Raw genomic sequence first — 19,696 nt, forward strand, 5'->3', positions numbered from 1 at the left:
CAGGCGAGGGTGGAGGGAGGAGAAACCGTCGCTGAGGAAGGCCACAGGTGCCACGCACTAAGCCGGGATCCAGTCGGAGGTGGTTTAAAGCAGGCCCCCGGGTTGTCGTGTGTCAGCGCGCTCTCTGCCCTGAGAGGACGCTTCAGCTTCCAGACATTCGTGTCTATAGGAATTTTCGTGAATCCCTGTCTTACGTAGATTGCACCTGCCCCCCTTGGTAACATGTTTATCTAATTCTCCATTTCCTTTGAATTTTTCCCTAAATAAACAAGTTTGGGGGAAAAATTAAATTCAAGTTCCAAAACACAAAATCTTCCCATCATTTTGTCCGTGAGCGTATATATTTTTGTATGGCTGCAAAAAAACACACAATATTGTTGAAATATTTATTAAAATTTATGAGTTTTACGATTTTTAGTTTATTAGTGTCTTTAGTTTTTACTTTTTATTTAGTCTTTTATGGTTTTATTCGTGCTTTAGTTCTTTAAATTTATTATATTATTTTTATAGTAAGATAAACAAAAATGGCCCTAATCCCACTGTCTAAATAATTTCTGTTGATGTCTTTTTATGTAGTACTGGTCCAAGGCTAAAAACTAAACAGAAAAGAGAACAGGATCGCAGGGCACAGCAGCCTCGCGTGAAAAGGAGAGCGTCCTTCACTCTCTGGTCTCTCACTGTTGGTCCCTCTCCCATTGCTAACCACTCTAATGATGCCCGTACCAGCACGCATATATTTTTCCAGAAAAGGCATTATGTTTTTGTACAGCTCTGATTTGTAACGGCTCTGTGGTATTCTAACATACAAATGCACCGTCGTTTCTTCAGCTTGTGCCCTACGGACGGGCATTTCGATGCCTCCTCTTCACCTTCTCTGATCCCCAGTGCTGCAGTGGACATCATCGTTGCTTTTGCAGCCATAACTGTGCAGATTCCTGGTGGCAGACAGGCCCTCTTTGAAGCCCCCCCTTTTGTCTGCTAGATCTATGTGTGTCTCATGATCTTACTATAAGAGTATAATCCTTCACACTTACAGGGCCTTTGTTAGTACATAAAAGGCTCTGGTATATAAGCATTTAGTGTGAGCGTCAGTGAAGGACGTAGGGTAGGTCGGTATTCACATTCCCAGTGATTCTCAAAGTGCTGTCCCCGGGCCGGGAGCATCCGAACATCAGCCTCACAAGGTAGTTTGTTAAAAATGCGTGTTCTCGGGGCCGCCCCGTGGCTGAGTGGTTAAGTTCATGCGCTCCACTTCAGTGGCCCAGGGTTTGCTGGTTCCGATCCTGGGCATGGACCTACGCACTGCTCATCGAGCCTTGCTGAGGTGGCATCTCACATAGGGGAACTAGAAGAACCTACAGCAAGGATATACAACCATGTGCTGGGGCTTTCAGGAGAAAAAAAAGAGGAAGATTGGCAACAGATTTTCACTCAGGGCCAATCTTCCTCACCAAAAATGAAAAAGAAAAAAGCATACCTTAAAAAAAATGCATGTTCTCAGCCCCTGCCCCTGACCTGCTCAACAAGAGACTCTGGGGGTGGGCCCCGCAACCCACAGCTTAATACGCCCTCCACGTGGTTCTGATGTAGCCCAGGTCTAAGACCCGCTGACGGGAGAATATCCTCTAACTCACTGCTAATTCCCACAAAGTAGGGGCGGGAGGCCGCGTGGCCCGGGGCCACTGTTTTGGCCTGAGTCCTGAGGCCCGTCTTCCAGTCTTGGCGTGGCTCCCGCGTGTAGGGCTGAGCTTCCAGGGCCTTGGCTGTTCCACCTTGAAGGTGAAGGAGGCCGGGCTGGTGGACCGTGAGCTCCTCCCGCCCAGAGTGAGCCCCGGGCCCCGGCTGTGGCCTGACTGCACCGAGGGCGGTTATCTTTGTTGCTTCTCCTGCATGGCGTCCGGGGAGTGACGTATTCGTGTAGACGCGTTTATCCAGTGTTCTCGTCTCGTTTCGTGAACTTGTGGTGGGCACATGGGTGGGACGATTCTGTGGCCACTCAGCCTGCTTCTGCTTCCAGGTGCCACCAGATGGATGACTTCGGGCCCGCCAGGAACCTCATGACCATGTGCTTCACGTTTTACCACGTCGGTAAGACGGGGCCCGCACGGCACGCGGGCTGCGAACTCAGGGCTTGTCGGCTTAGAACACGGCAGCCAGGGCGGGTTTCTGCCCCACTAAAGGCAGAGTGCTGAGGCTTCCAGAAAACTGCAGAAGCTGATGTTAGGGAGGGAATGAGCAAGGAGTGGGATTCCTGAGACAGGAGGAGAAGGCATGGTCCGTATCCCACGGTACGAAGGAAAGCGCCCGGCTGTTAGGAAATGAGAAAACAAATACACGAGGCAGACGTCTCCTGGCAGACACAGGAATTGCAGGCTGTGAGGACATCAGTTCTGTGTTTTAGCGAAATCTTACACAGGTTGGCTGTTGAGGAGAGGCGGGGCCTAGCAGACCAGGATCTGAGTCTGGATGATGTCCCCAGGGGTGGGCTGGAGGTGCCTTTGTGAAGAGTGCAGGTTTATCCTGACGCTCCGACCCCTCTTCTGGCTCGTTCCACTGGAACTTTCTGGTACATGGAGCTTGAGGGTTCCCTGTGCTAGGCTCCTTGGGCCGCAACAGAGACTCCTTCAGGCCGCCGTAAGGACGAGGTTGCTGGGGCCCTGCGCGTGGACCAGGCCTGGGTCAGGAGCTCGGCCCCGGCCTCCCCTCCATCCTCCCTCATGCCTGCGGTGGCTCTGGGGGTGCGGCCCCATCCTCTGCAGCTTGGCAGCGTCCTCTCCTCGCTCCCAGCGCCCCGTCCTCTCCACACCCTCGGTTCTGTGGGCAGTTGCTGGTCTGGCTGCCTCAGCTCGAGGCCAGGCCGCTGCCGGGCAGGCCCTTCGGGCTGGGCCACTCATCGGTTGCCTGTGGGTCAGAGGGGGACCCCTCCTCCAACCTATGGCTCCTCCTTCTCAAAGAACCACTAGACGCTGCTTGTCTGGGTCAGATCTGTGCCCAGAGCAGCTTAGACGAGTAGGGGACACTCAGCACCTTGGCCTGTAGGGGTCCTTTGACCTGTGGAGGGGTGCCTTGGCCTTAGGTCCACACTCAGCCCTTGGAGAGGCACTCCCTGTATTGCCTCCACTCTCTCCTCCTTCCTGGAGGCCTCCTCCCACCGCAGGGAGGTGTCTGCTGTCCTCCCCTGACCCTTGGCCTCCGTACCACGGTTACTTTCTGTTTTACACACTCGCTCCGTGTGTACGGTGCTCACCTCCCTTATGGACCTCATGTTTCTCTGGGGCTCCACCCTTGCCTGTTTCTTCTTTAGTCCCTTGTCGCACCGGGCTGACTTCTTGTACACAGTAGGTGCTTAATGACTGCTCTTAGACAGAAGGAGCCAGGCCCCGGTCTTCTCCTGGGCATCTTGGAGCCTTTTGCTTCCCGTGTCTGGCAATGGTGGAGGGGGTCTCCCCGCCGCCCCCGGGCAGCCCGAGCACGCCCACGGGAGTTTCTTTCTGCCCTGTTGCTTCTCCTGCACTAGACGGCTCTGATTGCCACCTCTTCCCCTTCCCAGGTAAACCGCACCTGCTCCCGTCAGAAGCCAAGGAGAAGCCCGCAGGGAGCATCGACTCCTACCTGAAGTCCGCCAACAGCTGGCTGGCGGAGAAGAAGGACATCGCCGAGCGGCTGCTGAAGAACACGTCAGCCAAGACGGAGAACGTCAAAGGCTTCTTCGGGGGGCTGGAGACCAAGCTGAAGGGACCCCTGGTCAGGAAAAATGAGTAAGTGCCGCCTGGTGTGCATCCCTCCCGGGCTGGGGCAGGCATGCCGATGTGACAAACGGCAGAGGCCGCAGTGAGCCCGCGTGCTGTGGTGACAGGGAGGCCCTGGCCTGGTGCTGGGAGAATCCGTTGGCCCTTGGTGGTCTTTGGGGCCCGAGAGCTGCTCCCGAGAAGCGCAGCCGCCAGCCCAGCTTGACTCCCTGCCCCCGTGTCGTCGATGGTTTCCGCGTGCCTTTCCACGTGCTGGCGTGCAGGGCTGTCCCCCGTGGGTCCGGGTGTCCTGGGGCTGACGAGGAGCATGTGGGAGTTGTCGGTCGGCGGGGGGAAATTACAGACCCTCGCTCCGTCCTCTTCTGACTGGTGAGAGCTTGTGTCAATGGAACGAGGTAGAGACTCGAGAAACGACCGTCCCCCAGAAGCAGTCCGCGGACAGGAACGCGGGAGCCTTCCGGGCGTTGAGAACAGGAGCGTTCAAACTACGACTTCCACAAAGAAAGGGGCCCTGGGCCCGGTGCCTGTGCCAGCCACCGTGGTCCCCACCGTCGCCTCCGGTGGCTTGGTTACAACCGGGGGACTTGGCTGTATTCGTCTTCTGGCCCAGGCAGTCTTGGATTCAGAGGAAATGGCACAAAGAAGCCTGAACGCCTCGTCTCCTCGCTTCTGGAACTTAGTCTCCTTTCAGCGGTGTGGAACGGTTTCTTTGATTTGAAAAAGGGTGGCGGGTCATTTTGTCACCGCTGTGGTTTCTCTCCCCAAGGGAAGAGGACAGCAAGCCCAAGGAGAAGCCGCAGAAGACGGGTGAGTGCCCCCAGCACCCTCGGGCGGCGGGCGCCTGCCGGTCCCTGTCAACCTGGTCCCTGTCACCCCGGCCCCGCCAACCAGCAACACCAGCAAGCAGGTCCCCAAATGTCCCAGGCCTCCACCCGCCTCCAGCACGAGGGGCTGCCGGACATGATCCCCGAGTTGCCCTCAGCTCCCGTCTATAATTTCCTAGTGAATTTCCGTGGAGAAATCGCCTCTCCAGGGAGAGGGTGCAGGAAGTGGGTCCTCATCCAGGGAAGGCAAGGGAAGTGTCGCGGTCGGGGCAGGGAGGTGCTTCCAGGGACCCCGCCCCTGGAGGGATCCCTCATCACCGGTGGGAGGGGTGTCACTGCTGGCCACGGGCGACACAGAAGCTGTCGTGGAGTTTCAGCCGCGCTTCTGTGACCGTGGGGAGAGCCGGTGGTCCCGGGAGCGTTGCTGTGGGGTTTGCCCACGTGTGGGTGCGACTGGAGCCGCGCTCAACCTCCCCACCCTCCTGCAGTGACCGTGGGCAGCCCGGAGGAGGAGAGGAAGGGCGAGAAAATCTACCTGTACACGCACCTGAAGCAGCAGCCCATCTGGTAAGGGCACCCTTGAGCCGCGGGGCGGCAGCCGCTGGCACCGTCGTCTCCCTCAGAAATGACGGGCACGCGTGCCCGCGGGGTTGGCCAAAATAAACAGCACGAACCGTAGAAGTGTTGGCCAGGAGGTGGAGAAATCGGAACCCTCCTGCGTTGCTGGGGGGGGTTGTCAAATGGGGCAGCCGCTGTGGAAAACCGTCTGGCAGCTCCTTGCTGGGTTAGGCGTAGTTACCCCGTGACCCCGCAGTTCCACTCCTAGGTTTGTACTCGGAAGAACCGAACACAGGCTCTCAAGCAAAAACGCGTGCACGTGTGTTCATAATAGGATCATTCGTAATAGCCAAAGGGGGCGTCAACCCGAGTGTCCTTCTACATGGACATTTGATGTATGGATAACCAAAATGTGGTCTATTTGTGCCACGGAGTATTTTTCAGCCATATAAGGGAATCAGACACAGGCCACACGTGGTGAACCCACAGCGTGCTGGGTGAAGGGAGCCAGACGCAAAAGACCCACACGGCGTGTGATGCCACTGATACCAAGTGTCTGGGACAGGCGACCCCTGGAGACAAAGGAGACAAGTGGCTGCTGGGGGCTGAGGGAAGTGGGGATGGGGGGGACTCCTCACGGGTGTGGGGGTTTCCTTATGGGGTGATGCAAATGTCCTGGGGCTAGATAGTGGTGATGGTTGCACGGCTGTGTCATTGTACTAAAAGCCACTGCATTGTGCACCTAAAAGAGTGAGTTTTACGGTCTGTCAGTTATATCCCAATAAAGCTATTACATATATATAAAAGAAGGTATGGTTGAAACGAGAGACCAATGGTCGGGAAATCGTGCCCTTGTCTTGCTCTGCGGATGACCGCTGATGCTTGAGTCCCCCCGAAGCCTCTCCATCGCCGTATCTTATGTCCTCACAAGGAGGCCCTGAGCCAGGCTAGGTTCAGGCAGAAGCAGGGAGGAGGGGACGCTGACCAGCCACATGAGCCCCGTCCAGTGGCTCACTCGGCTGCTCCGGGCTTGACCTGGTGGCTATCGTGGCATCCGCAACAGGCCTCAGCACCCAGAGGGCCGGGTGGAGGATGCGGTAGGCTCGGCAGGCAAGCACTGGTCCCTGCTGTTGCAGCGCAAAACCCACCAGAGACGGCAGGCGAGTGGGCGGGCGTGGCTCTGTCCCCATGAAACCTGATTTACACGAACAGGTGGTGATGGATCCAGCCCACACACTGTCGTCTGCTGACCCCCAGTCTTTAAGAAGAATGTTTCTTGCATGTCCCCATAAACATGTTTCCTCTCTGCCTGTGGCCTGTCCCTGCCGGGTCCCCATTTATGTCACGGACCCTGTTCTAGAAAAGCGGGTCTCCCCGAGCCCCCCTTCCTCTTGGGAGCCTCAGTGGGCAGCAGAGAAGCAGAAAAGGGCCTCGACTGCGTCCTGCCGGCAGCGGCTTCCGCTGTGACCGAAGAATTCAGGGTTGTCCCAGCTCCTGGGAGAGACTACAGATGCTGTCAGGACCCAGGGAACCACCTCCATTTAGGATAAAGCCACGTGCTTGTTTTTTCTCCTCCGCTCCACCTGTCTGAGACTCTCAGTAGCTCATACAGGTGTGGCGGGCAGCTCCACTCCCTCATCCCCGAGACGGGCCGAGGCTGCCTTCCCGCCTCCCCTCACGGGGCCCTGATGGGGGTCTCTGTCTCACAGGCACGCGCTGAGGTTCTGGAACGCGGCCTTTTTTGACGCCGTCCACTGTGAGAGGAGGAAGCGGTCTCCCACGACCAGGTAGGAGCCAGGGCCGGGCCGGTTTGCCTGGGGAAGAGGACCAGGGACTGGCTTTCGTTTCGTTTCTGAAGAGGAGAGCCGAAGAACGGCCGAGCTGACGCGTCTGTGTTCCTTCCTCGACCCCCGTCTGGCCCCGCGCCCCGCAGGCTGCCTGAAGGGTCCTGGCGCACAGCTTCGTGGGGGCCCCCGCTTGCATGAGCGCTTTCTGCCCTGGGCTCTGGCATGACTTGGCCTGACCCTCCTAAAAATGCAACTCCCACTGACGAAAACCCTCAGGACGCCTTCCGACCCACTGCCTATCGCTGTATCAAGTCAGAATCCTGAGCACGACCCGCGGCAGCGGGACCCCGGGCTACAGGGCTGGCCGCCACTGCCAGACTCTGCTCTGGAGCGCTCCCGTCCAGGGCCATGCGGTCGCTTCTCTCACCTCCCCCTCTGGTCTGCAGCCTGAGCGGCCCCTCCAGCTTCCCCGAGGGTGGGCTTCTTGCTTCAGGAGACCCCTTTTGTAAACCACGTCAAGAGCACGGGGCAGCGGTGAGGGGTGGACACCCACGCCGTGGGGCTGGTGCTCAGTTCTCTGGCCACGGCGAGCACAGGTGGCCGCCCGCTGCGTCCAGTGGCTGGGCAGGAAAGGGGAGCAGCCCTCCCCATCCTGGGTCCCTGATTGGCCCCACCGGTCATAGGACTTGGAAGTCTCTGAACCTCTCAGTGCCTCAGTCTCCTCATTAACAAAACGAATTCCGTCTTCTCCTACACGGGGGACACCCCCAGCCCTTCTCCCTAGCGGGAGAGAGAGCAGATCCTGCTGTTTGAGTAAAGACTGTAATCCACCAGCACTGGGGGGAGTCTTAAGTGGAATCCTTTGTGGGGGGCAGCGAAAGCCCTAATGGGGCCGAAATGGCCTGCCTCGTACCCCGGAGCAGTCTGCTGTGGCTGCGTTTCCTGGGGAGGCGGAGGGAGCTCGGGAGGGGGAGAGAAGCTGAACCTGTTACTGAGGATGCTAGAGCGAGGAGTCTCCGCTCTGCCGGGAAGCCGGGACGAGGGCAACGCTCAGATGCTTGTAGGCAAGTGGGTGTCCTCTTGTTGTTTGGCTCCCAGCCTCCGAGGAGATGAATTTCTCTCGCACACCCTGTCTCTCTGTCCGCTCCATTCCTGCCTGTAATAACCCTCCTCTTTCACTTGTTCTCTTTTTTCCATCTACATATCTTGCATGACTTTGACATGTTCCTCTGTTTACCTGTTTCTGCTGCCACTCCAGAGGGGACGCTGGAGAGGAGGAGAAGACGAGGTGTGTGTCCACGTGACTCTGTCCATGTTACAGTGCGGGGGCTCCTGCCAGGGTCCCCTCGGGGCGGGGGCCACAACTCTAACTGCTGCCGGGCTCAGAGCCCGGACACAGGTGCCACTCCACATCCCGGGAGGCAAGGCCGCGGCGCTGGGACAGGCCGGCGACAGGTGGGAGCTCGCCAAGGACGGAGCACCCCAAAATAGTCAGGAAACAAACGCGGCATCTCGAGACCTCCCGAAAGGCCCCGTGTGAGTTCAGAGACGAGACAGCAGTGACGTGCAGAAAGGCGGCTCCGATTTTGAGCAAATGGAACTGTCCGCCTGCTGCCCCAGCCACTCAGGCCCTTCTAAGCAGACCTCCAGGCCACACCGCCGACCCGCTGTGGGTGGGTGCAGAGCGTCTGTCTCTGCAACGTCACACGCTCCGGGCTGTGCAGGGGTCTGGCAGACCCTTGCCCACCGAGACAGGTTTGGGGAGTGACAGAAAAGGACAGATGCTCTCTTTGCTGGCGGCTGTGATGTGGAGCCTTGAGGGGGGTGGGTCCTGAAGAGAAGGGCCTAACAGGCTGTTTCCTGCCAGCCGCAGTGGGGGTCTGACTCATTGTTTGAACCGTCTATTTGTTAGATACCTTTTGTAATGTATTTTTGGAGTTAAAGGCCTGTCTGTTAGACTATACAGTTTCTGATGCAGTGATTTTTTTTTTGGTGGAAATTTTCCTAATTGCGGTCTATTTTTAGTGCTTATTGTTTTGTGAGAAGTCTTGTTTCTGATGCAGCCCTATTATGGCTTTAAAAGGAGCATTTAGGCGTGATTGGGCCTCCTTTAATAACAAGCCCCGGTCCCATGGCCTCGGGGCAAGAGGGCCAGGAAGCAGCTATCCCGGAGCCTCCTCCAAGCCCATCGGCTCTGAGCCCCACCAGCGGGAGCCAGCCTCGCGGCCTCTCCCCCAGGCGGATGTGGTCTGCACACACGTCTCTGACCTGCCCCCTGAGGCACCACACGTGGCCTAGCCCTCGCCCGCCCGGAGGAGCAGCGAGTGTGGCTCTGAGACTGGGGGGGGGAAGCTCAGCTCCCCGTCCCTGGGCCACCTTGTGCCTCCAACGTTATTTCTCCTTTTCGGTAACCTGTGCCAGCAGTGCCGTTGGCGTCCTCTCTGTTCTCAGAGGCGGAAATGTCTCCATTTCAGAAGCCTCCCGTTCTGCGAGCTCTTGATCACGTCCACATTCCCACTGTGGCCGTTCAGACACACGTTCCGCCCTTAGTGCCGTGTTAGACCTCGACTAGTATTGGGTATTGACCTCGATTTGAGGGAATTGATTCCATTGGAGGCATCACCTGGTCTGCAGATTGCTAATAACCTTCCACCTCTTTCTTTAGAGGTCAGACATCCCAATTCTAGTCCTGGCCCAGCAAAATGAATCATCTCCTCAGCCGGGTCGGGAGGAGTGGGGTCAGGGCTGCTGATGACTCCAAGGTAGCCATTCCCATGTGGTCTGGGGTTGTGCAGTGCCCAGCCTACGCAACTGTACACAGCGGGCCTGGTGGTGATGTGGGGATTTATGTGCCTGGACAATCCTAAGGGCGACCATCGTGGGGGAAAGAGGATGGGAAGGAAAATGGGATGGGATTAGCAGAGTACCTGGAAGCCTATTCTGGGTTTCTTCGTGGGTGTCCCGTCGTCGGCACAAGGACTGGGAGTGACAGTGACTTGCCCTCGCTCTGTCGTGCCCCTGATGTCCTGTGGCCTCCCGCGAAGCTGCAGGAGCACCACTGACCGCCTCCGGGCCAGGCAGGTGGAAAAGGGTTAGGAGCTGGTGTACTGGCTGTGTTTCTCTTCCTTCGGCCTCTCCGTGATCCCGACCCCTCGCCCCTCATCCTTCCTCCTCTCCCTCTTGTCTTTTTCCTCCTCTCACCCTTGTTTAGTCAGACTCGTCCACCCAGAGTTTAGATTCTAAGGGGAAATAGGCTGACGTGGACTCCTCAGCATCTGTCTGCTCCTGCAAGTGGCAGACTTTTCAGAGGGGCGTCTCTTTATCCCAGGGTGGTGTCTCTTTATCCCGTGGTGCGTGGGGATGGGAGGAGTGTGGGGGGACGGTCCCCAATCCACTCGGGACCAGATGAGGTGCCGTACGGGGAGGGGAGACGACCCACTGCCCTGAGCCCGTGGGGGCGGCTCTCACTCAGGGACACGATGCATCTCGCTCAAAAGAACACCCTCCCGACCCCAGATCCCGCGGCCCTGGTGCTTCTCCGTGGAGAACAGACAGACAGACACGTTCTTCAGAGTCCCGCCCCTGCAGCCACACAGAGCGCGTGGCTCTCCCGTGGGGTTTCCACACTTTGGGTCAGAGGCTTTGCGCCGTCTTCACGGTGGTCACAGGGTGACAGTCCCCAGGGGCCTCAGGGAGGAAATGGGGCTCATCCAGGCGCTGGGGCAGGGCGTGGAGGGTGAGCACCGTGAGGAAGCCGAGGGGAAGGACAGACCTGTGGCTGAACCAGGACTGCTGGTGGGATGGCATGGTGGTCGGCGCACTTGCAGCCCCCCACGCCCTGGGCCTCTGGCCACCAGAGCTTGTTGTCCCCGCCACCTGCAGCTGGCCCCTGGGCAGAGCGTCTTGCTGTGTCCCCACCAGCTGGGCAAACCACCCCCCCCAAGCTGGTGAGGCCTAGAGACATGACCGACTCTGAGAACCTCCTCGCTGGGCTCTGGATACCCACTCCCCACAGGACGCCCGGAGGGCCCTTCCCCCTGCAGGTCTCCCTCACAGAAATGGGGCTGCGCTCTCCATCCTTGCACCGTGGAGGAGGCTGTGAGGGTGCTGTTTTTGTCCCTGGGCCAGTAGATAGCGGACAGTCTTGTGGAGCTCTCCCTCTCTGGGCGGGCGACATCAACAAGGGCCGCGCAGGCAGAGGGTCGGAGCTCTGGCAGCCTCTGTAGAAGCGAAGCGAGCAGCTCCTCAGCCGAGGTGCTCCCCCGTGGCAGGGAGGCCCCGCCTGGGTCGGCCCCGCAGGTCAGAGCAGGCGGGCGAGTGGCTGGGCCGCGAGGGCGCTCTGAAAACCCTCTCCTGGCACTGCTGTGCTTGCAGGGAGAAGTGGTGCCACATGACCCAGGAGGAGCGCGACGACAGCCTACGCTTCAACGAGAACATCACCTTCGGGCAGCTGGGGTGAGAGCGCGGGGCTCTGAGCGGAGAGAGGCGGCGGGATCCCCGCAGGGTGAGACAGCGGGCAGCGGGAGGCCCCGACACGGACGCCGACCCCGCGAGGAGGGGCCGCCTCCCTCACACGTCGCGCCCCATGTCAGCCCAGCTGTGCGCTCTCAAAGGGTCAGCAGCACGCAGTTACTGACGCTCGGCCTAGACTCCAGCTTAGTTAATCCGCCCCAACGCCCCACGGGAGGCGGGCGTGTCACAGTGAGCCGTGGGCTGGCGGAGGAGGCAGCCAGTTACTACTACTTTTTTCTGGCAGTTCCGGGCTGCACGTTGGGGGCCAGGAGACAGGGGTCGGGTTCCCTTCCCCGGGGGGCAGGCGGTGCTGGCTCACAGGTGTTTGTCCCCCCAGCACCTTCACGCACAACATGCTGGCCTTCGGACTGAGCAAGAAGCTGTGCCACGACTTCCTGAAGAAGCAGGCCGTGATCGGCAACCTGGACGAGGGTGAGTGAGGCCCGGCAGGCAGGCCTGGGACCCCAGGAGCGCACACTCTGCACCCCAGGACTTCCCGCCAAGGGAAGCACTGTCCGAGTGTAACGAGAAATGGGACCTTTGACTGTGGGGTGGCTCCCCCTCCTCTCTTGCTGTCTGCCTAGTGCGTGGGACACTTATCACGCCATGGGGAGCGTTTCGGCTGGTAGGGCTTGCCGGTGGTGGGCTGGGCGAGGGGCTTGGGAGCTCAGGGCCAAAGGGAGGGAGGGAGCTTGGTGCCCAGGCTCTGAACGTGAAGATGGCCAAGCTCGGCCGCGAGCTGCCCCTCCCTCTACATGGCCACCGTATGGTCTCCTTTGTGTCTCGAACCCCACTGCCTAGGGGTACGGGGGCAGGGAGACAGGGGAGAGGAGAGGGGGTCTGGAGGTTTTCTAGAGTCTCTGGCTTCTATAACCAAAGGGACACGTTGCCACGGTCAACCCCCCCACCTCCCCCCCGCCCCGTCTACCGCTGGGCCCGCCTTCAGCATGGTCCCGCCTGCTCCAAGGTCATCCTGCCTCACGGCCTGAATGCCTTCCGCTTAGACGTCTGTGTGGATTGACCAACGTGCTAAAAAAACCCTTCATCTTGCACTGAATGAGGGGGCTGTGGGGAGTGGCCTCAGGAGGTGGGAGGGGGTCAGAGGTGCCCCGGACGACCTCACTGTCATCACCAGCCCCACAAGAACACTGTCCCCTCATCCGCCCTGCGGCCCCTGTGTGGTCGGGAGGCCCCAGGCCTGGCTCCCGTGACACGGTTCATCGGCCCGCATGGCGCCTGCCCGGGCTGCCCGGCGAGCTGTGGGGCTGCCCTCTGTGGCTTCCTTTCCATGGGAAGGTGTGTCCCAGTTGCAAGGAGCCCACTGCCAGGCGCATGCTTGTGCCCGACATGCAGCGTGCTGGGTGCCACCGTGCGCCTCCAGAAGCTGCGCTCACCATTCCTGGTGAAGTCCTGATTTGTCCTTGTCCCGAAAAAGAAGAGCAGGAGGTGCCTGTCCGTGCCACCATCTGTCTTCCAAGCGATGACGCTGTTTTTTCTTCCAGAGCAATACAAGCTGCTGAGCGACCACATCGAGCAGATGGCCGCTGAGTAGGCCGCGGGAGGCGGCCCGAGGCCCCCCAGGAGGACTGAGGGTGCACGCTGCTCCCCCAGGCCAGCGACTGGCTGTCACCCACCCGACGACCTTGCATGACCTCGGCAGCACCCAGAGCCACTCCCGCCGCCTCCAACTAGTGGTTAGAAGAATCTGCCGCCGTCCCCCTGCCCCCTCCGCCTGTGCCTGCCCCCATCCACGTGCCAGAGTGTCCCTCAGATTACCGAGGTGACCGTCATACCCCTGATTGTCAGGCCTGTGACATGGGACCTAGAGGGAGGAGGAGGAAGGAGCCAGGACCAGGATGGGCACAGGGCAGTGACTGCCGCAGCCTCTGGGACGAGAGGGGGGATGGGGCGCACGTGGGAATGTAGATAAGGCAGCCGTGAGCCAGCACACGCCAGGGATGTGGGCAGCCATGGGTGACAATCTGGGGCCCTCCCTTCAGGTGTGGAACAGAGGGTGCTCCCTCAGACGGGCTCCCTGCTGAGCAGCAGGCGTGTGGAGGGGCCGAGGGCCTCTCACTGCTGGGCCGGGGCTGGTGCTGGTTTGTCCCCAGCTCCCTGCCCTGTGTGACAGGAACGGAGTCACAGGCACCTTGAGGGGGAGAGACACCAGCAAAGAGGACGTTCTTTCCTGGCTGCAGAGGCCCGGCCACCCCAGGGGCATGTGCACACCCTGCAGACCGTGGGACCTGGGTGGCTTTGTCAGTCACGCCAGCACCAAGGTGTCTGCGTCAGACCCTATGAAACCTTCCCGGGCAGCCGACGGCTTCCCTCTGAAGCAGAGAAAGTTCCAGAGCTCGTGTCCTGGAGCAGCGTCTGGCTGTCTCATGATGGAGCACGGAAAAGAGACGTGTCTTCAGTAGCTGCAAGACAGCCGCCCCTTCTAAAAGCAGACAGTCCCGCTCTTTATGTATAAAAAGACAGAAGGCCCTGTGTCCGTGTTAGGGACAGCAGGCAGAGGAGGCTTCTGGGGCGACCGTGCGAGGCTCACATGCGGAGCGTGGCCGTCGGCCCCGGAGCCCCAGACAGCACCTTCCCGCCACAGCCCAGGCGGCTAGCCTCCTCCTGCAGACCTTGCGGTGCCCCGGGCCGGGAAAGCGCAGCCTTTCTCCCAGGTTTGTGCCAGGCCCACCAGCTCCCCCCGCCTCCCGCCTACCATCCTGGGCGCCGACTCCTCTCCCCCTTCCCCTCTTGGCCTATTCTCCCTCGCTGCCTCCTCCGACCCATGGTCACAGCACGACACCCACGTGCCCGATAGTCAGTTATCCGGCCAGTGCTGGAAAGGTTTTGCTGTTGGAAGGCCTCCCTGGAATGTTCCAGAGAGAGCAGGGGTCAGCTGAGCCATAGAACGCACATGCACATGGTTGTGAGTGGGGTCTGAGGGTGCAGTGGGAACGGGCACCAGCTGGGAGACCCTCACGGGGAGTGGACTCAACGTTATGCTGGCACGGTGGGTGTGTGGAGTCGCCCGTCTGGTGAGGTCACCGGCCAGAGCGCCGCAGCGTTTCCGGTCTGCTTGAGGCGTCCCAGGCAGGCGTGCGGGCTGCAGGGTCCCCCAGCCATGTGCGTGTCTCTGTCGAAGGCGTTTCGGGGAAATAACGTCAAGTGAATGGGGCTGTGGGCCCTCCTCCTGCAACGCCTCCTTCAGGTGATGCCACCCACGCGTCCGGCCATGGCCCTGGGTGCACCGTGCTCCCCTCTCCGCTAAAGTCAGGGCCCCGCCCAGCAGCTCGTCGGCACCCTTGCAGGGCTGTCCCGTTGGCTGTGTCATCCTCACCTTATCATTCCTTAGTAGTTAGTTGAAATGCATTAAGGCTCAAAGGTGCCCAGAAGACTTCTCCTTGTACTCGTGAGACTCTTGTATCGAGGTTTGAGTTCGGCCTGCCTTCTCGAGGAAGAGCAGTGGATCCTGACACTCTGTCCGGGGTGGTGGCCAGCACGGCGCGGGCGGGGCCACATGGCTTCTGAAGGACGTGCAGCCTGGACTTGTGTGGGCTTTGCCCAGCACTTTCACTTCCAAGATGATCTCGAGACGTTTTTTCCCATATAATCCTGAAATAGCAGTTGAAGGTGGAAGCGAGGATTACTTTGGTTTCCCCCGCCTCACTCCTTGTCCTTAGAGATCCAGCTCCTAAGAGTGGAGGAAATCCGGCCCCAGCGCTGCTGCCTGACCAGCCCGACCAGGGAGTGCTCCAGAGGCCTCAGGGTGACAGGTGCCGAGGTGGCTCCGGGGCTGCTCTGCGGTCCCCTGTTGGCAGCTACCTTTGAGCGTTTCTCCTTGGAGCACCTCTGGCCAGTGTCACCTGGAGGAGCACAGTGTCCCATCCCTCAAAAAAGGCTGGCAGCTCACCTCACTGAGATTTCCTCTGTCCCCTGGGACGTCATCCCTTCCCTCCGGGCCCGTCTGGAGCGGACGTGAGGGGGCTCTGGTGGCGAGCAGACCCAGCTCGCGCTCTCAGAGGCCCTGAGAGTGACTCACCCTGATGCTCCCAGGGACGCGTTGGTGAAAGAGAGCTCTGGTCCTCCTTGCTGTTAACCAGGGACCTTAGACTCGGGCCGGGAGCGTCAGATGGCATCCGAGGAGAGAGTTCCAGGCCCAGCAGGTAGAGGGACCAAGGCCGGGAGCCTCGCAGGGCTCTCGCTAGCAGCGGCTTTTCAGATCTCCTGCCATCTGTCCTCCAGGGCTCTGTGGATCCTAGTGAGCCAAATGCAGCTGATTCTCCCAAATAAAGAGTTCCCGCTCACAGAAACCCGCGGTAATGTGGCTTTGTGTGCTTTTAGCCTCTGCTACAATGTTAGCGTTGTTGGTGGATGTTTCAGCCGGGCCACGTTCACACTCAGCTTGCGTCTGCTGTGTGTGACTGTGCGCATCTAAGCAAAGGCAGGAAGACAAGATCCTGATACTGCCAGTTATTGTGCAGTGGCGTGGAGTAGACTAGGATTTTCCTATTGCCGAAAGAAAAAAAGTGGGCTAGGAAGCTCTTACCTGACCAAAAGGAGGTCTAGAAAGAGTCCAGTTCCTGACTTCTGCACTCAAATGAAAACCCGTTCAGGTTTTCACGTTCACGCCGTGAGCCCACCTTGGGTTACACGGAGGCCCAGGCGAGAGCCTCATGTCCAGGAGCTGAAGCCAGGGGACCCTGTCGCTAGCCTCCCTACATCCAGGGAGAGGTGGGGCTCGTTGCCATGGAGACAAGGCAGCAGCCTTGAGGCTTGCTTTTCTGTGGGTTAATTTATCACCAGGAGGGAGCACCTGGCATCCAGACTCCCGATGTGAGAAGCACGGTTCACACCACCAGGGGGTTTGTAAGAGGCTTCGTCCCACCCGGGGGACTGGGGACCGTAACCAGAAATCAGGGCTGCAAGCTGCCCGCCCGGCCTCCCTGGGCGACACAGCATCCTGACCAGTGGGCTTTTCGATTAGGGAGGGTCCATGTAGACCCATGTGGTTGGATGAGCTTTATGACCAAATTACCTAAAACTTGAGACAACGGGGGTGGTGGGCGGAGGGCCGAGTCCAGAACAGTGGGGAGCTTGGGAAGGAGGGTCCCTCGTGCAGGGGAGAAGGCAGGAGGGCAGCGAGGCCCAGCCCCAACCTTGGGGAGCGGCGGAGCAGCCCCCTGGGCCCGCCCGGCCGGTGGTCTCGACCAGTGTCTCCTCTCCCCTTCCTCAGCCAGAGGCAAGGCTGTGGGTGGGGTCTCGCTCCCTCGGGCCCCCACCAGCCTCCTCGTTCTCTTGAAGCGTTTGCTCAGAGGGCTCAGTCCCACCCAGTTCACCTGTAAATCCTTGATTCCTTTTTCTGGTTCTTGAGGCTGAGTCTCACTGGGGAAGCTTTCCGCTGAGTCTCAGGGCAAAGGGAAGTGCATTGGCGGGAAGTGCCCCCAACTGACTGCCGTACAGTGTGCAGACCTCAGACAGAGCCAGGGCCTGCTTGAGCCACACAGGCCACACATCCCGGTATGTCCTTGTCACCGTGTGGCCAGGAATAGGAATGTGTTGTTTTGCCAGAAAGCAAATGGCTGAGTCATTTCCAGATTGTTCACACCCAGCGACTACCCTCAACGTGAGGACCATCCTCTGGGGTGGGCTCACGCGGGGCCCTATCCTGCACCTCGGCCTCCCCTGCTGTCCCTGGGCCTCGTGCCCTGTACTTCTCGGGAATGGATGGGACGGGTGTCTCCAGGGGGCCGCTGCCTCGTTCCCTGGGAGCCTGGTGCTGGCCCGTGCCTCGAGTCAGCCTGTCTGTCTAAGCTCCGAGCAATGAGATGAGTGAAGAGCTCAAGGGTGTAACCCCACCCTGACCGTGTCCAGGGGACTCAGGTGTCCCCGAGACTTCCGTGGGGCAGTACTCCCAGGACTGTTGCAAAGGGAGACGCTTGTCATCTCCAGGAGAGAGTGAGGCTGGTCTGGGTTTGCCCATCTTCCCATCACTTCCGCGCACGCACTCCGGCAGGCCATCCGTGCAGTGGGGGTTGAACCCAGATCCTCGCTCGACCTGCCGACCCCGGGCTTCCGCAGGGCATAGTCGGCCCAGAGTGAGTGGCCAGCTGGAGCTCGCCCGGGCACCCCGAAAGTGTCTGCACTTTAACGAGAAACAGGCCTCCATTGGCAAACCCTCTTCGACCCGCTGGCGCGTCCTGGAATTGGGAGACCGTGCCTGTCCCCTCCTGGCCCCGGACGATGTGTCGTGAGAAGAGCAGGGAGAAATGTGCAGTGGGTGCGTCTCCCCCAGGGGTCCACGGCAAGGAGGGCTCGCCGTCGGGAGTGAGGCTCGATCCGGGAGGGGTCCCGACCTCTCTTCTGTCCCGGAGCCCAGCGAGGTCACAAGCAAACCTCGCTTCCGGTGGGCGCCTTGAGAAAGATGAGCCGAACATTTGACGGCTAGAGATGCTGGCACTGCAACCGCCAGGCGCGTCCCTTAGATAACATAAGTGTTGGCGCTCGGGCCACGTGCCGCCTTTGTTGGAAGCTGCGGCCTCTGCTGGGACATCCCGCGGGGCCCCCCACACTCGTCCTGGTTTCTCTTTCACCTGTTCATCTCGGACCTGAAGGTGCCATCGCCACATCCAGACGTGGCCGTTAGCGGCCAGGGGTGCATCGGGGTGCCGGTGTCCCCCGCGTCACGGTCCTGTGATCTTGGGTCCCGCTAGGTGATGTTCCACAAACCGTATTTTAAGGCTGAGAAAGTTTCAAGGTTGAAGACCTCAGAACCGTGCTGAAATCAAAGCTGTTTCCTGTGAAGAAAAAAAAATGTCTATATATTGCACCTCGGATTGTCAGAAGGTGGAAACTGAAATAAATTATCTTTTAAAAAAAAAAGTCGGTCTGTTTAATTTGTTTTCACATATCCGTGAGGACTTTCTGTGGAGTTGGCAGTCTCCTCAGTGACAATTGGTGGCCTTTCAGAAGAAAACATTTTTTCTGGGGTCAAATAGACGGTCTCCCCATTCAGGTGGAGCGTGTGGGTCTCCTCCAGGTGTGTGTGTGTCTCATGGGAAGCTCGAGAAAAGGGGGCGCTCCTCGGATGGCACAGAGCCCCCACTGTCCGAGCTGCCCCTGGGGCATGTGTAGTGGGGCCCCCCTGGACTCTGCCCGGCCTCCGGGACGCCCCGGGCCTTCCCGCTGGAATCCCAACCTCGCTTCCCCTCTGAGCCCAGGCTGCCTCGCCTCTTGTATTCGGGGTAGGGGGCTGGACGTGGGACCCGAGGACACCTCCTCCCTGACAAACAGGATGCCTCTATTGGCCCTTCCCAGCCTGGTCAGCAGACCTACTGTGTGAGTTGTTTGGGCTTTCTCTTTGTCCAAGTGTAAGAGGTCAGTAGCCACGTTCCAAGCCTCTGGCCTCAGCAGGTCTGGGGGGTGGCTGAGGAGCAGCAAAGGCCTGGGAGGAGGGTCCTGGGTCCCTGAAGCGGCAGGCTTGGCCCCAAGGGCCCCGGGACGGGATGGTTCCAGCCGAGATGGACCAGGGTACCCTCCCTGTCACCAGGTGGGGTGGGGCCCGACCTCCGTGCCCCCAGCTCTCCACTCAGTCTGGAGGAACACTGTCCCCTCCCAGCCAAATGAGGAGGGACAGCCTGGGCGGCAGACGTCCCCAGCCCTGGGACGTCACATCTGACTTTTCCTCCTGTGCTGGGAGGATTCCTCCAGCAGCAGCCAAGGGCTCGATTCAGGGGCCACTCCGAGGAAGGGGGAGGACCCCTCTGACGGGCAGCAGAGACCCTGAGGAGCCAGGGCAGGGCGGGGCAGGCCCCCTTCCACCTCCCAGCGACCACTGTGTGCCTTTTGCCAAATCATTGCCTGAGCCTTGGTTTCTCCATCTGTAAACCGGGAAGGCCATCGCAGCCTGCCCAGGGCGGCCCTGCGAGCGTGTTTGCAGAGGGCAGGGCTGTCCTGCTCACTCCAGCCCATCCCTCAGCTCCCTATCGGGGAGGAAACCCCCGGGGGCGTCCCGGAGGAAGCTTCCTGCCCACTAAAGAGAAAAGAAAGAAAAAGGACCAAACCCTGGTGTCTACATTTTATAGGAATAAACTTCAGATGTATTCAAAACTCACAAAACTAATATAAAAGAAATGTAAGCAATTTTAAGATTTGAAATGGTGTTTCTTGCTGAGTTGTAACCTTTTCCTTCTGACCTATCGAAGCTTAAAACCGCACGAGGCTTCTGGCACATCCTGCGTGACAGTTTTTTCTCCATAAATTCGTGCTGAGC

At 59.5% G+C, this 19,696-nt stretch overlaps 1 protein-coding gene across 4 annotated transcripts in view; it reads left to right on the top strand.

Moving 5' to 3' along the window:
• The window catches only part of KIAA0513, a 55,553-nt gene extending 39,816 nt beyond the window's left edge, over positions 1-15,737 (top strand). For 2 of the 4 annotated variants that reach the window (XM_023637431.2, XM_070262127.1), the window contains exons 5-13: positions 2,018-2,088; positions 3,551-3,758; positions 4,516-4,556; positions 5,062-5,140; positions 6,841-6,918; positions 8,177-8,206; positions 11,293-11,373; positions 11,768-11,862; positions 12,933-15,737. In XM_023637431.2, coding sequence (XP_023493199.1) covers positions 2,018-2,088; positions 3,551-3,758; positions 4,516-4,556; positions 5,062-5,140; positions 6,841-6,918; positions 8,177-8,206; positions 11,293-11,373; positions 11,768-11,862; positions 12,933-12,982 — 733 coding nt within the window. In that variant the 3' untranslated portion in view covers positions 12,983-15,737. The remainder of the gene's footprint in view (positions 1-2,017; positions 2,089-3,550; positions 3,759-4,515; positions 4,557-5,061; positions 5,141-6,840; positions 6,919-8,176; positions 8,207-11,292; positions 11,374-11,767; positions 11,863-12,932) is intronic. The other 2 variants (XM_023637432.2, XM_070262128.1) reach the window with 1 other exon arrangement.
• Positions 15,738-19,696: the final 3,959 nt, after the last annotated feature.

Source organism: Equus caballus, chromosome 3 (assembly GCF_041296265.1).
Source record: "Equus caballus isolate H_3958 breed thoroughbred chromosome 3, TB-T2T, whole genome shotgun sequence".
Lineage (NCBI taxonomy): Eukaryota > Metazoa > Chordata > Mammalia > Perissodactyla > Equidae > Equus > Equus caballus.